The sequence below is a fragment of the Pseudopodoces humilis genome, chromosome 3, assembly GCF_049639895.1.
Source record: "Pseudopodoces humilis isolate 2021_Gansu_Grassland_sample_001 chromosome 3, ASM4963989v1, whole genome shotgun sequence".
NCBI classification, from domain to species: Eukaryota; Metazoa; Chordata; class Aves; order Passeriformes; family Paridae; genus Pseudopodoces; species Pseudopodoces humilis.
In genome coordinates, this window is record NC_142202.1 from 30,217,085 (window position 1) to 30,234,416 (window position 17,332).

General features: G+C 34.3%; 1 protein-coding gene across 1 annotated transcript in view; it reads right to left on the reverse strand.

Moving 5' to 3' along the window:
• Positions 1 to 17,332, reverse strand: part of DNAH8 (dynein axonemal heavy chain 8) — a 126,046-nt gene that overhangs the window by 9,853 nt on the left and 98,861 nt on the right. Inside the window, exons 77-87 of the mRNA XM_088052644.1 lie at positions 17,018 to 17,123; positions 15,936 to 16,188; positions 15,645 to 15,835; positions 15,147 to 15,268; positions 13,033 to 13,151; positions 11,539 to 11,741; positions 10,569 to 10,642; positions 7,586 to 7,738; positions 4,533 to 4,688; positions 2,394 to 2,510; positions 1,025 to 1,126 (exon numbers count right to left, since the gene is read on the reverse strand). Of these exons, the coding sequence (XP_087908770.1) occupies positions 1,025 to 1,126; positions 2,394 to 2,510; positions 4,533 to 4,688; positions 7,586 to 7,738; positions 10,569 to 10,642; positions 11,539 to 11,741; positions 13,033 to 13,151; positions 15,147 to 15,268; positions 15,645 to 15,835; positions 15,936 to 16,188; positions 17,018 to 17,123 (1,596 nt within the window). The remainder of the gene's footprint in view (positions 1 to 1,024; positions 1,127 to 2,393; positions 2,511 to 4,532; positions 4,689 to 7,585; positions 7,739 to 10,568; positions 10,643 to 11,538; positions 11,742 to 13,032; positions 13,152 to 15,146; positions 15,269 to 15,644; positions 15,836 to 15,935; positions 16,189 to 17,017; positions 17,124 to 17,332) is intronic.

The following is a 17,332-nucleotide window of genomic DNA, read 5'->3' on the forward strand; positions in this document are numbered from 1 at the left end:
TTATGAATATGATTGTTTAGCAAAAGATTCTGAAAATATGAAACCTAGAATCGAAATAGAAATGAAGGCTAGCTTTGGGCCATAGGATACTGAGCACTAGTTACTATACAACCAAAGAACAGTAGCCTAGCCAGCTGAAGGAGAATCCTTGTTGATGAAACAATACCCTTCTGCTGACAGAATCCAAAGGTCAAGCAGCAAGAGAAGAATTTGAAAGGCTTTTAGAGTCTAAAATGTAACACTGTATGGTAATGTAGTAGTTCTTATAGGCTATATGTAAATTCTCTAGTATGTGTGTCTCGTAGTGGTTGGTTATTGGGAATTAGAATATTCACTATAGAAAGGGATATAATGCATTGTAACAAGAACTTCGCTCTCATGCTCTCTTCTGCATCTCTCTTAACTCTCATCCTCTTCTTCCCTCTCTCTCTTAACCCTTATCCCGTCTTACCTCTCTCTCTTAATTCTTATTCCCTTCTCCCCTCTCCCCCCTCTCTTAACTTGCTCCCTTATTCCCTTCTCTACTCTTATTCTCTACTCTACTCCCCTCGCTCTTAAGCTCTCCCCTCGCTCTTAACTTCTCTCCCCTAGCTCTTAAGATCTCTTACCTTTGCCCTCTCTTACCCGTACCTCTCTTACTCCATTCTCCTACTCTCTATCTCTCTCCCCTCTCCACTCTCTCTCTCCCTCCCTGACGTGTACGCTGTGGCTGGTGGCAGAAACAGGTCTCTTCCTCCCTCTACCAAATTAATAAATTGCTTATACCTGAACAACTTGACCCTGGAGAAGTCTCTCACCGTGTATGTTTTGTACATCTATAAATTTCCGGCTAAGTTTCTGCTCCTCACCAAAGAGGAACCAAGGGGAAGAACCTCACTGCCAAAGAATGAGGTTTTAAAAACTTCATTTTACTTTGAAAAGCCTTATAAACTAGTAAAGTGCATGTTCGGCAGAAAGAAGACCTTCTGATTTCTGTATTGGAGATATCAATAAAAATGACAACTGTATTTCTAAGGTCTCTTACCCTTGCAAAGCAATTAAGAAGACGCTTATCATAGTCATCTGTGACTCGGCCTCCATACTGTACTTCTCCAATCATGTAGCGTACTGTGTTCCATGATATCCCCTGTAAAGTAAAGTACATGAAAGACTAGAGTTATATGTAAGAAGAAGATTGTAATTTAAATATAATCTGAAGCTTATAATGTTCTGAAATGTAAACTGAAAAAATCACATAACAATAATACTTTATTTCTAATTTATTTACAGAGCTCAACTCTGTAATTTTATAGAAGAATTGGGCTTGGTCCTGCTATTATTAATATAGAATCACAGGATCATTAGGATGGAAAAGACCTTTAAGATCATCATGTCCAATCTTTGACCAAACACCAATTTAGACCATGGCACTAAGAGCCATGTCCAGTTGTTTCTTGAACACCTACAGGCACAGTGACTCCTCAGCCTTCCTGGGCTGTCCATTCCAATGCTTGAGAATCCTTTCCACTAAGAAAAACCTCCTAATGTTCAACCTAAATCTCCCCTGGAATAGCTTGAGGCTGTGTCCTCTTGTCCTGGCACTGGTTGCCTGGGAGAAGAGGCCGATCCCCACCTGGCTACAGCCTCCTTTTGGGGAAGTGTAGAGAGTGACAAGGTCCCCTGAGCCTCCTTTTCTCCAGGCTAAACACTCCTGGTCCCTCAGCCACTCCTCATATGCCTGGATCTCTAGAAGTAAAATCTCATAATATATTTTTTATATATATATATATATGTATGTATGTATGTATGTATGTATGTGTATGTGTATATATGTATATGTATGTATATATGTATGTATATATATATATATATGTATGTATGTATGTATGTATGTATATGTATATATGTAAATAAAATACTTTTCATTATTACAGTTTGACCAGAAATCACTCATTGCTGCTATTGCCTCTCTTCTTACCCCCAATTCCACCCTCCCCACCCCACCCCCTCTCCCTGTTTCTCATCTTTCTCTCTTGGCTGAGTGCTGCTTCATAAGGAATGGCTATTCCCTGCTAAGTATGGCAGCTGTAGAGAAGTTTGATTTGCTCTGTCAAACTCAGTAAATATTTTAGCTCTCTTTCCAAAACAGATAACATACAGACTTGTTAGTTTTGGATATAGTAGTGAAGAAGAAAAAGAAATTTTAAGGTTCTTAACAAATATGTATTTTTACATGCATGACAGCACATAAAATATTTCAGCTTTATTTTCTTGCAGAGAACCTCAAACTTTGATCATTAGAAATGGCACTGAATTAATACCAATGAATAAATTATGATAAACATGAGGGAAAAGAATTGCTGCTGCTGTACAAAGCATTAAAATGTACTGTATATACAGATTTTAGTATTCACCTTCTTGATGTCAATTTTTTTTAGGTGATTTTGTATGAACTGAACACTGGCTGTAAAGTCTGCTGAGTTAAATTCATAGGGAATATTCCAACCCAAAGGTCCAAACTTGCGTCGCTCCTTAGGAATAAAATTAAAACCAAATATATTTATGAAACATCCTATAATTTTCTTTCTGTAATAAATTTCAATAATAGCAATACTGTGGAGTAAAGAATTGAAGAAGAAAGGTAGCCTAGAAAATGGCTGTATGCCTCATAAACATCAATAATGCAGCTAAGTTATACCATGAGGGATAAATAATTATAGAAAAAAACAACAAAATAATTTATTAATAACTTCACAAATCAATTTATAAGTCACAGGTTTGCAATGCCTCACTTCTGTATGGATAATTAAATATTTATATTAAGTAATAAATTAATTAATTTAGCATTGTACAGTTTTAAATTTGTTTTTACAAATACTGTTGACTAATGATAGTTTCTAATTTTCAAGCTCCTATAATTATGCTGTTTTCCAAACAGTTCTGTATTGCCACTTCTGTCTTGTTCCAATATGTTTTTTTAATGTACATTTTTCAAAATTCACAACTTTATTTTAAGGTTGTCACCATTACATTATTCAAATTTACTATGGCATACCTATTTGGAATAAAGTGATAACAGTTGTAATAACAGAAAAATAGTTAATAACTATACTAAAAGAATAAATATTCTGTAGCCCAAACACTTCAAACATACAACACTATTATATTTTACACAAATTTGTTAAAGCCATTTCAGTTAAATTTCTCAATGATTTTTTCAGAATGTAGAACAAATTAATTCAAGAAGTTAAGAACTAAGTTTCTGAGTAGTGCTGGCATTTATCAAATGAATAAATTACATTTTTAAATTAACTAAATGATAACATATTCATCAGATTTTATATTACCAAGTCAGCAATCACTGACAGTCTTTGATACCTGAAGTAACATTTAGGAAGCTTAGCTACAATATTTGAAAAGAACTGGAATTGAAAAAAGCCCCTCACTTTTTCTTTTCCAAAATTAAATGTTGTTTATACGCAGATGAGACAGCATTAACCAATAATACCATGCAGAAGAGTCTAATGATTTCCTGTCAAGTTTTTTTAATTACTTCTTAAGTTATAGTTATGGTAATGATCTTGTCACCAAAGGATATTAAGAATTGGTCAGTTTAAAGGCAGGACAATGTATATATTGCTGGTTGGTTGGCAATTCATAAAATTTCTTACTAGATGAATAGCTGTAATAGTTTTTAAAAATACTGATAGGTTGAATAAGCATAGATCTTCTAGTTCCACAAGAACTGTATAATCCTGAGGCAGTATGCAGAACAAGTTTTTCATTGTTTAAAAAGTGTAGAAGGAAAATAATGCAGAATGCTGTATCTTAGCAGTGAACATCAAAAAATTATTCTTCTCTCACCAGCTGCCTACACCAAAAATACAAGCTTCTCAGTAGAACCTAAGGCTTAAATAGTGTTTTATAACTATTTTGAGATCCTTGGTGAAAAGTAAGTACATTCAGAGAGCTCAAATTATTAGTATTTATTGTGATCTCAAAACTTATTTATCTTTAAAGTACAAGGAATACATATCATTGTTCTCACACCAGAATTAATGTAGGCAACGCATTGACACAGATATGAAAAGAATTTTATTTAATTTTAGCCACCTAAAAAATAGCTACTCTAAGTTAGGCATCTGCATTTCCTTTAAAATCAATGGAATGAAACAATGATATATCTCTAGAAAAATATTCACTCTTAGAGAAAGACAGCTATGATAGATAAGCTGTTTTTCTGTTTCAGCATGCTTATCTATTTCTATTGACTACAGAGAGAAATTTTTCCCATATATCCAATGACTGACTTTCGATCAGCTGAAGTTAGATGAGAAAAAACAAATTCTAAATGCCCATCATATGAAAATTGTTTCAAAGCTATTAAAAAAAAAATAAGGTATCATGAACCTTGAAATACAGATTACAGAAATTAATGCTTTAGTCCTGCAGCATAGTGCTATGACAAATATCAGAAGGTGTTTTTTCAGGAACCTCTATTATAGAGTGACTCCATGTATTATACCACTATTTGCAAACTTTTTAAGAAATACCTGAACAGTAGAATGTAGGAAAGCTACAGTGTAAAGCAAAGGTTTCCACATAGGCAGGTTGCTAACATTTAACAGATCCTGACTAATTCCCGAAAATGTTCTTTTCAGTCCAGCACGTATGCCTTGTGGAGGTTCATTTGTGAACTTTATAGCAATCTGTCACCAAAAAAAAAAATAAAGGAATTGGATTTGCTTACTGAAACAAAAATAGCAACATATGAAAATGTCACAACTATTAGTTCTAATTAAAATGTAAATAACTGAAACCTTGTAGAAATAAAGCTGATATGTACTTAAACTGCATAAAAGGACTACACAGAATCATAGAATAGTTTGAGTTGGAAAGGACCTTCTGAAGGCCATCTAGTCCAACCCCACTGCAATGTTCAGTGACATCTTCAAATAGTCAGGTTGCTCAGAGTCCTATCCAACTTGATATTGAATATTTCCAGGGATGGAGTATCTAACACTTTTCTGGGTTTCACTTGTTCTAGTGCCTCACCACTCTCATTGTAAAAAACTTATTTCTAATATCTAATCTAAATAAAACCTTCATTAGTTCAAAACCAGAATCCCTTGCCCTTTTGCAACAGGCCATACTAAAATGTCTGTCCTCATCTTTCCTATGGGCCCCTTCAAGCACTGCAAGGCTGCAATAAGGTCTTCCCTAAGCCTCCTCTTCTGCAGTCATACTATATTAGGCCATGAAGGATTTTGAACATAGACCTTTAATTTTTATTGGTTAAAACCATCACTGACACTTGGCCATGGACCTAAAAATTTTCATCAATGACATAAAAGCAGTCACCATACTTTTCAGAAGGCTTTTGTATCCCTGATTCAATGACTGAATGATGGAAGAGAAGCATCCCATATAAATGTCAAGAACAGCATTTTATTTCTGTTCCCAGAACTTCACAGTAAATACAAAGAAATCTCACTCCTCCTCAGATCAGATCTTTATGTTCACAGTGGCTACTCTGGACTCTGTGGCTGTCTAAGGCAGCAAATTAGATTCATCAGAGAATATTCCTGAGCACTGTGGTCAGCAGGCATTGAATCCATATTTGTGGCAGTAAATTGCCACAGTCCATTAGAATTCTGCCCCTTAGTTTCATGCAAACTGCCTAATGGGAAGAGTGGTTACATAATTTTAATTTTCAAACCATATCTGCAAATTATTTGGAAAAGTGTAGCACTGTAACTGAACAGATTGGGCCATGATATTCTCCAGCCAAACTGTATTTAGAGTTTATTATCAGACCCTCTGGAATTTCTCAAGGTTGCTGAGACATAAGCTATTCTAAAAATAAGAAAGAAGAGGCTGGAAAACAAGAAAGCAGGACCACAAGAGCCAGATAACAGAGGGCAGTTGAAGACTTGGACTGTAACCAATCCTGTGCCCCAAGGGCTGCGTGAAGAGTATGTGGACAGGATAGGGGCACCAATGAAAATATACATGATCATGTGAACAGTAGTTTTAGAATGTACAAATAAGTGTGTAATGTAAACGATAAATGGCTTCTGAAAAATCATATTAGTTCGCTGGTCAGAAGTCCCGAGCTCCCTCAGAAAAGTGCCAGTAAGCACAGGTTTTCACATCAGAGAGTGTTGTAACTATTTACCCCTATGGGCTATTGCATTCCAGTGCTGGATAATGCTCATGGAACAATTTATTATTTCAGACACAGACTGGCCTACCAGAATCTGTTGCTCAAGACAACTAAAAGTGCTGGAGGAATTAAAATAAAAATAAAGGGTTTTTTTCCTCTCCATTTCTAAGTACTTGTCTGTCTAGCTTGAGTAACATGGTAGCTTGCACAGAAAGGACAGTAAAGGCCAGGCAGCCCATGGACACACTCTATTGTGTTCCTGTTACTGTTGGAGTGAATTGGAACACTTGAAAATCAATGTTTTCATATTTCAAAGGATATCCTATTCAGTTTTTGATGAAAATTTTATATTAAAAGGAGCAAAGCAAATTGTTCTCTTTTCTTCTGAGAAAGGGCTTTGGTTTGTCAGTTATTCTTGTTCTGTAATCCCTGAATATGTTAATATTTTAACAGGTAACATGACATTATATAGTGGGAAATCACATGTGAAATATTTGAGATAAATGCAGTGAAGATTCATCTAGCAACCCTCTTGAGGTCTCTTTTCTCACTTTTAGAAAACTCTATGTCCATATACCACACTATTCATAAACCACTTGGAGATGCAGGGTGATTTCATGTTCTGTTGTGAGAACATAGGATTCCATACAGCTCACTTTCTATACACAGACCATGGTGACAGACAATTCCTACTGAAGGTTTTCTCTACACTCTTTCAAGACAGGAGTCCTACTCCCCTTCACACCCTGGATATCAGGTGAGGCATCTATTTTTATTCAGAGAGAATGAGAATGACTAAGGAGACTTACACTGTTTTTTAGAGGAAAGGGAACATAGAAATGTCAACATACAGTTATTACAGTAGATATTAAGTAGCATTATGACCCACTGTGAGTGTTGGGAACTATCATCAGTGACTTAAGTGTATTTTTTAAGACTTCAGGCAATTTTCCTGGTTCTGACAAAAAGTGTATCCTTGAGATCTACAGAACAGACATTTATAGTTTATCCAAAGAAATTGGGTAGACGATGTTCTCTAAGATGTGTTATCAATGTATGTTCTGTCCTATTAATACTTCATTTATTTATTATAGAGGAATCTGGAATCCTTCTCTGGAAAAATGTTTGCAGGCATTAATCTGTCCACAAAGCATCTGGTTGGGCAAAAAGGGATACAAGTAAAGCCAAATAGTTTTTATTGAAGTGCTCCTGTGTACAGAATTATTGTGGACTCATACATACATAATGCATCATCAAGAACTTCTGGTTACTGGTAAATAACCTTCCAGTTACTGGTAAGCAACCTTTGAAATGATATTTCCATTGTAACACATTTTTTTCTTGGGTTTTGCAATTTTTCCCTCCATTTTTTTCACTGCTATTTACGTGACTAATTTGAATAATCTTCATTAAGTACCTGAATGAAATATTTGAACAAACCTGTAGCAGTGTAATTGGGAATTTAGGATGTTGTTCAGTAGTTATCCAAACTCGAAATGTGTCATTCTGGATCTCAGCAGTAAGAATTGTCTCCAGTAATTCATCCATGAAATCCAGTCCAAGGTGACAATTCTGAAGTAACACCCAGCCTCCCTAAACAAGGATAGCAACTATTACCATATAAAATTTAGAACAAATTATTCATAATGCTGAAGCCAACTGTCTATATAAGAATCAGATTTGGTTTTCCATGTATTTTTTTTTATAACTTTTGTTCTGTTCCTGAATATACATTCTCTTTTGTTATTATAGGATATTGGCACAGATAAAGCAAATAGGAAGAATTAGTACAAAAGTTATTTCCACATTTTCTTGTTCTCAATGAAAATAACATAACCAGAGTCAATATTTTAAGTAAAGTATCAGTGCTATCTAGTGGCAAAAGGAAGTTCCTGTACTCTCCCAGCAAAACACCAGTGATAAGCAATTCTGTCCTCAGATACAGAAGAATGTGAATGCAAAAGTAACAGCTGAAATTTAAGTAATACATATTTTTAAAAACTGATTTGTTTATAACAACCTAAAGTAAGTGTAAAGCAGTAATAAGACCCTAAAAGTTTCTAACTCTAATTAGTTTATCTCTAATAAAGGCATTTGTATGAAATTCAACTTCCACTTATTTTGATCTTATTCATCTCTCAAATTGCATGCAAGCTCTAGTTTGATTATTGTCTATCTAAACTTCTGCTTATGAATTTAAATTCAATCAGCTTTTTTTAGCATCACTTTAGAAGCTTGCTGAATTAGGAAGCCTTTATTTAATCAGTTCTAAATAGTGATGGACAGTGGATTTCATTACAGCTTGTAATTTCATTTTAGCAATTTTGTTTTAGCTCATTTAAAAATAAATCAGTTACTGTTGGTGAAAATACATAATTGAAATATTTATGGTGAATTGATAGATATTAGAAAAGAAGATTAAATTAAGGTAGTTTTTTTCCATCTTTTATGAGGAAAAATTTATCTCCAACTTTTTTGAGGGAGATCTTTAATCAATTTGGTACATTTCCAAATGTATCAGACTTCCTGTAACACAGCACAGCACTTTTAATCATCTTATATACTCTTGGCCAGAGGTACAAAACAAAATAAATAGGTATTTGTCTTCATATTCACTAATTCTGTTTTGTAGCTTCAAATCTGATGTCCACATGTTCCTCCCTTCAGCACTAAGGCATGTAGTTCAGAAATTGTTACTGATATCTCTACTGGAGTACTGCTTTGAGCGTCCTTTTGCTTCAAATTAAGGGTGAAAGAAAGGGATGCTCCATTTTTCACCATTGCAGTGTACTGGAAGTTGACAGTGACCATTCTAGACATACGAATAAAGAAATAGTAGATGTATGTGTGCACTTACATATAATATAAATTGTTGTTTGCTATAAAGAAATTTATTTTTTTCTCTTTTTCCAAATTGGTACATCTATACAACAATACTCTCTACTAAGGGAGATAATAAGGATATTATTATCTCCCTTATAAGGGAGATAAGAGAGATATTTTCTCTCTATTGAGGGAGATATTCTAGCCCTCCAAAATGCACGTGTACAACTGATTCCCCATATTTTGAGTTTGCAGGCAATTATGGCTGTATGTCTTCACTTGAAAGATTGTCCACAACTCCTTAAAGTGTTCAGCTGTGGGAATTCCAAGCACAGAAAATTCTCAAAGTCTTGTGCATGCAAGCTCAAATACAGAAATGAATACAGGGTTCAACCTGAGACCTTGGAAAAGGCTTCTGGATTTAGAGACCATAAGCAAGAATGTGGGTTTGTAGTTTAGACAGAGACATTAAGTTAGGTACTAGAAAGTTTTACGGTTTTAAAGTTAAGATACAGAAATAGTCATAAAGGTAATAAGAAGTTTTAAAATGCAGCAAGTAGTTTCGTGTGTCATTATATGATTGGTTAAGCAAGTCCGCACTGCGGCAAAGATATATAAGACAAAATTAACTATTGGTGTGAATGTAGAAACATTCTTTGTGTCAGTAGTTTACTGGCTAATTAACCTTTAAGAGATCTTGTAACCTGTGGTCTTGTGACCACTGACTACGAACATCTGCCAAATACAGTGAAGACGTTCTCACTCCTTCAAGAGACTGTAGAAGAAGAGTAATAAATCATGCTTTAAGACATCTTCAAGTGGTCCCATCTCTCTCAAAATCCCTATATCCAGCTGACAAGAAGGTACCACCTTTGCACTATAACTTTATATTGTATTTGCTGTTTCAATTACTATCTCTCTGTAGCTGCTGTTTAGGTTTTTCATAGTTCTACTGTTATACTGTTGGGGAATATCATCTGCATTAACAAAATACATGACAACATTTAAAGAAAAACTCTTATGTATTGTTTAGAAATTCTTAGACATTATTGGGACTCAAAGCCAAAGGATTAACAATTAAAGAAACAAAGAAGAGACACCAAATGCTGGTGAGTAAGAGGTCCTGTCACTAGCAGATTTGTAAGGAAGATGTGAAACAGTATTAGGAGGAAGCACATCCTTCTGCAGATGTGCTTCAACTTTAAGCACATCAACTTTAAGTTACATGTACACTCACCATTTTATTTAGCAGATGCTACGCAACATCCAGATGTCTCTTATATGGGAGAGGAAAAATTAAAAAAATTCCAGTAAAGAGGTGGGATCTGCAGGACAGTACCAGGCCCCAATGTCCTTTTACGCTTCGTTAATAGTATAGTGATAAGTAAGGAATGTGCTGCTTTTGGAAAGCTGTTCAGTAGCACTGCTGCCAGAAGTATTGGCTTGGACTTCACTGTCACATATATATGCTACAGAGAAATGTTTTTAAACTCAGGCATTCAAAAAGACATGGTCACCTGAGATACATTTGACAGTAACATAGAATTATAGACTGAATGCTAAACAGACAATCAACTTATATTGTAAGGTTTTTACCTACCTGTTCCATTGATACCTCCATGAGTTTGCGCGCATGAACCTCTTGTCCTTGGCCCATTGAGATGGTCCTACATTCTATAACATATTTGACAATATAAGATTAATGAACTTACATTATTGCGAAAAAGAATTTCAATTCAGTCCAAAAACCAGTGATATAAATACAGCACAATTAAATAAATGTAATGCAAAAACATATACTTATGAAAACAGAATCCCTTCACCATCATGCTATTTTGTATAAATTTTCTAAACACTGACATTTTGTATAACAACATTGAAATACTTGAACACATACACAATACTTATAGAAGTTAAAAACAGTGACTGATGTTGTGACTGTGAATGTGAATGTGAATTTGTGCCAAATTTTAACAAGAACATAGGATTTGAAATATGAACAAAGATTTTTTTTTCCAGTGGTCATAAACACAATGCAAAGATGTAAAACTGCATTTATGAACACAGTAATGTGACTAATGTCAAGAATATATGGGATCTACTCCCAACTCAGTTTGTATTCACAGTTTTTCAAAACTTCCACATAATGTAGAACTACAGATCAGAATATACAAATGTAGATCTTGCAGCTGTTTTTTGTTACAAAGTAATCTTCTATGCAGATTACTGATTTTTAAGTTACCTACTCTTAAGAGATAAAACAATAAAATATTATTGCCTCTCACCATAACAGAATTTTTAAATAATTGCTTACGAAAAGTTATCAGCACTGGGAAGGATGATAGCAATTTATTAAAAAAGACTTGAATTACTGTCCAACTTCACACAGAATGGTTCTTAGCATACTGTCTTCCGTATAAAATATTATTTTATCTCTAGGATGATGTTTCAGAAATAAAAAAGTAGTGCAAGAGAATATAAGAAATACTTCCCAGAAAAAAATATCTCTGAAATTACTTACATTGTCCCTCTGTGTTTTAACATATGACAATGAATAATTACTTTCATACCCAAATTAAGCTTCCTAGACAAGGAATTAATCTGATCAGTTGGGTCTGATCCCATAGACAAGAAACAGATGAGAGGTGTTCGCATGTCACTTTCTTCCCAAGTTTTTCTTAAATTCAAAATAACTGGCTCTGTATATTTCTCATCCAAGGAGCTTGCAATATATTTCCTGGCTTGGGAAAGTGTTCGGTCTGGACACCAAGACCTAGAAATTAAAATACACACAAAGGTATAAATTCACTGCCTCTTCCTCCAAGATCCAACTCAAATTAGAAATGCTATTTTTATCAAATAGAGGGATTTTTAAAATCATAATATGTATGTATATGTATGCATACACACACATTCATATATATGTTTGCAGGTTTGTCTTTACAGATATAATAATAGGCAGAGCTGATGGTCTTCCCTATACTTTTGATACTTTCCAGTTGCTTACAGTTTTGCCTTAACTGCATTGGAATTTTCTGTTCTAGGTACTTTCACTGGCTTGGGTCATTCTTCATTTTAAGCAGAACTTTTGTATTTGAGAACACAAAGAGGGAAATATTGGTTTTGCCCTTTAGTAAAATTCTGCAGATGATTCATTGTGTCTGTTAGTCTTTTAGGGTACAAACTCAATTCTTTAGCACTGGATTGCACTTGTGTTGGTGATGAGTGTTTTTCCCATGAAAAAACAAACAAACAACTACTTCTGGATAAAATATATTACTTTGCAAATCTTCAGTTTTTGAAGATTATTTAAATGCTTAGGACTTAGATGGTCCCTCCCTTACACCTCTTAGGGTGTAGAGCATTTAACAATATGGTATTTCCATCAGATTCTAGCCTTTTTTACTGCACAGGTTGAATCCGCTCCAAAGACAAATCATGGTCTGATAAATAATATTGTTGGGGTATTTCATAGTATCTCTGTTTTATTTGTTACAGCACTTGGAAAGTATGCAACAAATGGAGGAAAATATGATCTCATGCTGAGATCTGATAAGGCAGCTGAATGCTTCTTTGGGGAAATCCATTTTATCCCAAGATCTTAGAGGTCTTATATGATGCAAAAAATATAACTTATAGTACACTTTTCATATAGGATTTTGAATACTTATTTTGATTTTCACCATCTCTCTTTTTTATTTAATTTTTTAATACTTGTTTAGAGGTATTTAAAATAGTGAATTTTAAAAGAAATTTTTTAAAAATTGAAAACTATCTGGAATATTCTACTTTTTCATGGGCTTCTCAAAGAAGGTTGTAATATGGTTCCCAGTTTCCATTTCTCCTGATGTAAAAGCAAAGCTATAAAAAATATTTTCTATAAATGCCTTTAGATGGCAGAGGATAGCTCTGAAGCAATTGAATAAAAACATATTTCATATGAGTGAATTGGTATTTAATGTCACCCAGAGATAACTAAAGCTACAGTATTATGATAATAGCATACTGATAGGTTGAGATGTGTTGCAGCCATGTGATTTCCCAAAATTTCTGAAGATGCTCACCTGATGAGTAAAAGCTTGCGAAAGGTGTCAAGTGAATCACTGTATCCATCAGGCATAATTTCTTCCTCAGGGGCATCTTTATCAAACCAGCTTTTCCACACCTTATCATTTTCAGCTATCTAAATATATTATATTAGCACACAAATAAATATATTTCAGTTGCAGTAAAATCACATTGCAAATGTCACTTCTAATGAGAGGCCATTATTATATATTAGGATGTATTACAAGTAACATTGCCTATAGCATTTAAGACATATGCCAAGTGAACAGCAATTAAAATATTACAAATAACATTAATTCAATTGCTGCAATCAGTGTTAAGATGCAGGCTCTCAAGCCAGTCAGTTATTTACGCATTCCCCTACCAAACACATGCACCTACTTTAAAAAAATCAGTAATGAGCAGGAGAATTCTATACTACAAGAGGAAAACACTGTGATTGATTAATTAATTCCTTTTGGTCACAAAATATGAAGAGGACCAGAAAAATCCGTCCCAGGCTAGCCAGCCAATGAATCACAAATTAACAGATTCTGGTAAGCTTTTGGCTTGAGAAAGAGTAAACCTGACCACAAATATGATCACAACTATATGTACCTCTTAGAATTCCTCACCTAATTGGATAAGGAATACTAGTGTACAGAACATAGTGAAAATGCAACTGAGCCTTTAATGCAGTGACTGAGGAGGGTCACCTACTGCAATATTCTCAGATCACTGGAAAAAGAGCAAAGAATGAATTGATAAAGATTTAAAGCAGATGTCTATATTAAATTAGGCATCTGGGACTTATTTTTTTTAGAGAAGAAAACCAAATTGAAACTAGCATGAAAAAAGAAAAGCATAGGAAACCTCTTGAGAACTGGGCATACCATTCTCAGTCTTTTTTTGGTCACTTTAGATAATTTTCTGTTTCATCTAAGTGAATAATGATACAGTTGTATTTAATATGACGAATCAAAAAGAACAGCATTTCTAATGGATAAAAATAATTATTAAGAAGATATTTTTACAATATTTGCATTTTTAATTGATATCCTAGTTGGCACCCTCCCATATTCCGTTTCTATTTATTACAGAAATAATTTTAATTGTCACTTTTTAACTTTGCAACTATGTGGAAAAAGTAAGGCAGTGCTAAAATACTAATTTAAAAAGGAGAGCTTTTGGGGTAACATGGTCACCTAAGTATTTTGGAGTCTAAAATTTTGTTTGCACACATTCTAGAAAATCCCTGGTGAAAGGAGTTTTCTAGAAATGGGTTCTGGTGCCCTAACAACCCAGATCAAACAACCCAACTAAAGCTCCTCCAATTTTCTCTTAACTTAATATTCTATTTTGATACCTCAAGAAACCAAAAACTGGAAGAATTGGGCTGGTATGTATCCAATTCTGGCCTTGATACAGGGTTTAGAAACAGCCAGGACCACTTGCAGGTAACCATTTAGCTAAAATGTCTGCTACTCTCCAGGGCAACATGTGCCATCACAAAATGGACTTGGCTGGTCAATGCTGTAAAAGCAAGGAGAACTTACTGTCCTTGAAATTAGCCTGATTAACAAGGTATGCTTAGATACAAGAAATGCTATGGGGAGTGGTTTAACTACATTAAAAAAATGAAATACAAATTTACCAAATTGAACATGTAACAAGCTTACATGCATATAAGTTCATGTATATCTACATAAAACAATACATTTGTAGCCAGCTTATAATATCTGCACAGCACATTAACCTTAGAACGGAAATGAGTATTTAAAAACAAGCAGCAAACCGCTCACTTGTAAATATACACCAGAATCAATACAGACAACATTGTAACTTAAAACCCGACACTCATATTAATTTTACAAGCCTTTTTGATATCTCTATCTTTTTATTTTATATCTCTTTTATTGATTTCCATTTTCCTTTGCACCTGTTCCTTCTCTTCTTTTTCTACCTCAATTAATATAATACCAAATACCATACAGAAGATAAATGAAGACACCACCATTCATGCATGCTACCTAATTGTTTCTCTATGATGTTATTCTGTATTAATTGTGGAAACATAATTATGATGACAAAACTGGATAACAACATTAAAAAGATAATTAGAAAATATCACCTGGTCCAAAATTTCTTCAAACTGTGGAAGTTTGTTCAACTCTACTAGATTTAGCCATACCATGTCAAGAATCCAGCGACATGGTTTGGGTGGGCAAGCCTGTAGATCCAAAGCTGCGCCTCCTGTGGATAAAAACACAGGATGAAATGTACTTTCTGATTAAATGTATGATATTCCAGGGGTCAAGATATAACTGATACTTCTTTTTAAATTATGCATTTTGACCTAAGTAATTTTCTCTGGGATACTAACTGTACTCTTGTGTACTTAGCATTTATTTCATACCAAAGGATAATTTAGCCTTGTTAATGGCCTTCTCACAGGTGTTGGAAGGCTACTATTGGGTCTCCTCTAAGCCTTCCTTTTGCCAAGCTGAATAAGCCCAGTTCCCACAGAAATGATTTTAGAAACCATGTAGACAAGGAAATAAGACTTTGAAACGGCATAAAAGTTAAAAAAATTGAATTAGCTCTACACATAACAATATTTTAAACTTACCTCTAATGAGAGTTTGGAACTCTCTGTTTTCCACATACCCTCTCTCAATATCAATTTTTAAAGCCAGGAGGAGGGTAAAGAGGAATTTGTGGTTTTCATACAGGCCTCTAACAGAATATGAGTGAATTTCAAAGGTAAGATGCTCAATAATATTTGAGATTCTTTTCTGAGCCACAGGAGACTTCTTAGACCTAAATAATTATAAGAAAGCACAAAAACCCCACATAATTAAGAGCAAATAGATTGGAATGGCAAACATCTGAATAGTAAGAAAAATCAGTGTCTTCCTACTTGGCTATGGATTGATCAAATAGCTTCAAGAACTGAGCCAGTGAAGTTTGATACATATTATTGACCATGCTCATTGCTGTAAGAAGGAAATAAAGAATGCTTCCACGTGTAGCAACAGGTCGATATTCCTCCTGAGCAGTGTTAATCTTCACTTCAGTTTCTGCTGCCCCAGACAACTTCACAGCTATTTCAGCAGCTGTTTGCTTAGTTATTTGCAGGACACCAATTAAGGATTCATCATCCACCAGCGAACCTGAAAAGTAATATACTGGATGTTTGCAACATTTTTGTAACAATATTTTTACTTCATACATATATATAAGAGGCCAAATCACACTAATTATTTATTTTAAAAATGAAATTATTTACTGAATAACAGAAAGCTTCTAAAACAGAGACCAAACAGGACATGTATAACTAAAAATTAGTTTTACACCCAACAAATTTATGCAAATTCATTCAAAACATTTTAAATGTGTTTATACCAACAGCTTTGCAGCATGTACTAGAGAAGTCACCTATCTTATGCACACAACCTACATAGTCAACAAATCATTAAAATTATTTTGAAGTCTATTCATTGGCACTCTCAAAGTAAAAAAGACTTAGGATCTTACGGGAAATAGTCGCTCAACAGTATTCATCAATCTCCATCAGTTACTCACGGATTTTCTGTTACAAGATTCTTTTTCCATCAGAGATAGTAAGTGATCATGTTCAGGCTCATAAAGTACTGCAGAAGAGTTTCAAGACAATTTTAAGCCAGGCCATTCCAATTTACATTTTTAATGGATCAAAGATTTGCCCATGATCAGACATCTTATCTCATCTGAGGGTCAGAAAGCTCTCAAAAAAATGGATGTATTTCACAAAACTTGTTTAGGTGTGAAACTGAACAACTAGGTGTCTAGAGCTGCATATAGAGCTTGGCATGCTATAGCCCCAAGTCCCTCATTCTTCATACTCCTGCCATTGTACATTCTCTTATTGTATCTTAGATGGATAAATCAAAATCTGTAAGGAAAGGACCTAGTGTGAATCAGTTTTATCTGCCTAATCTGATTAATACTTTGATACGGAACCTTTGGTTGCACTTAGTTTGTAAAGAAGATTGTCTTCCAGTTCTTTCATCTTCCTCTTATTAGAAGTTACATCTTCCATGAGTTTAATTCGTTCTGCCTCTAGTTCCTGTTATTGAAAAACAAGAAAATGGCATGATGTTTTATGGGTTACAACTATGAGGGATACTTAAAATTCAGTTCCTGATTTTTCAAGTGAATGAATTGTGATTGATGATACAGGGGAAGGGTTGGACCCAGTCATGAAATACACATTTTACTTTTCTTGGTATCTAAAACATGTAATACCAATTTTTTTAAGCCATGTTTATTCAGTAT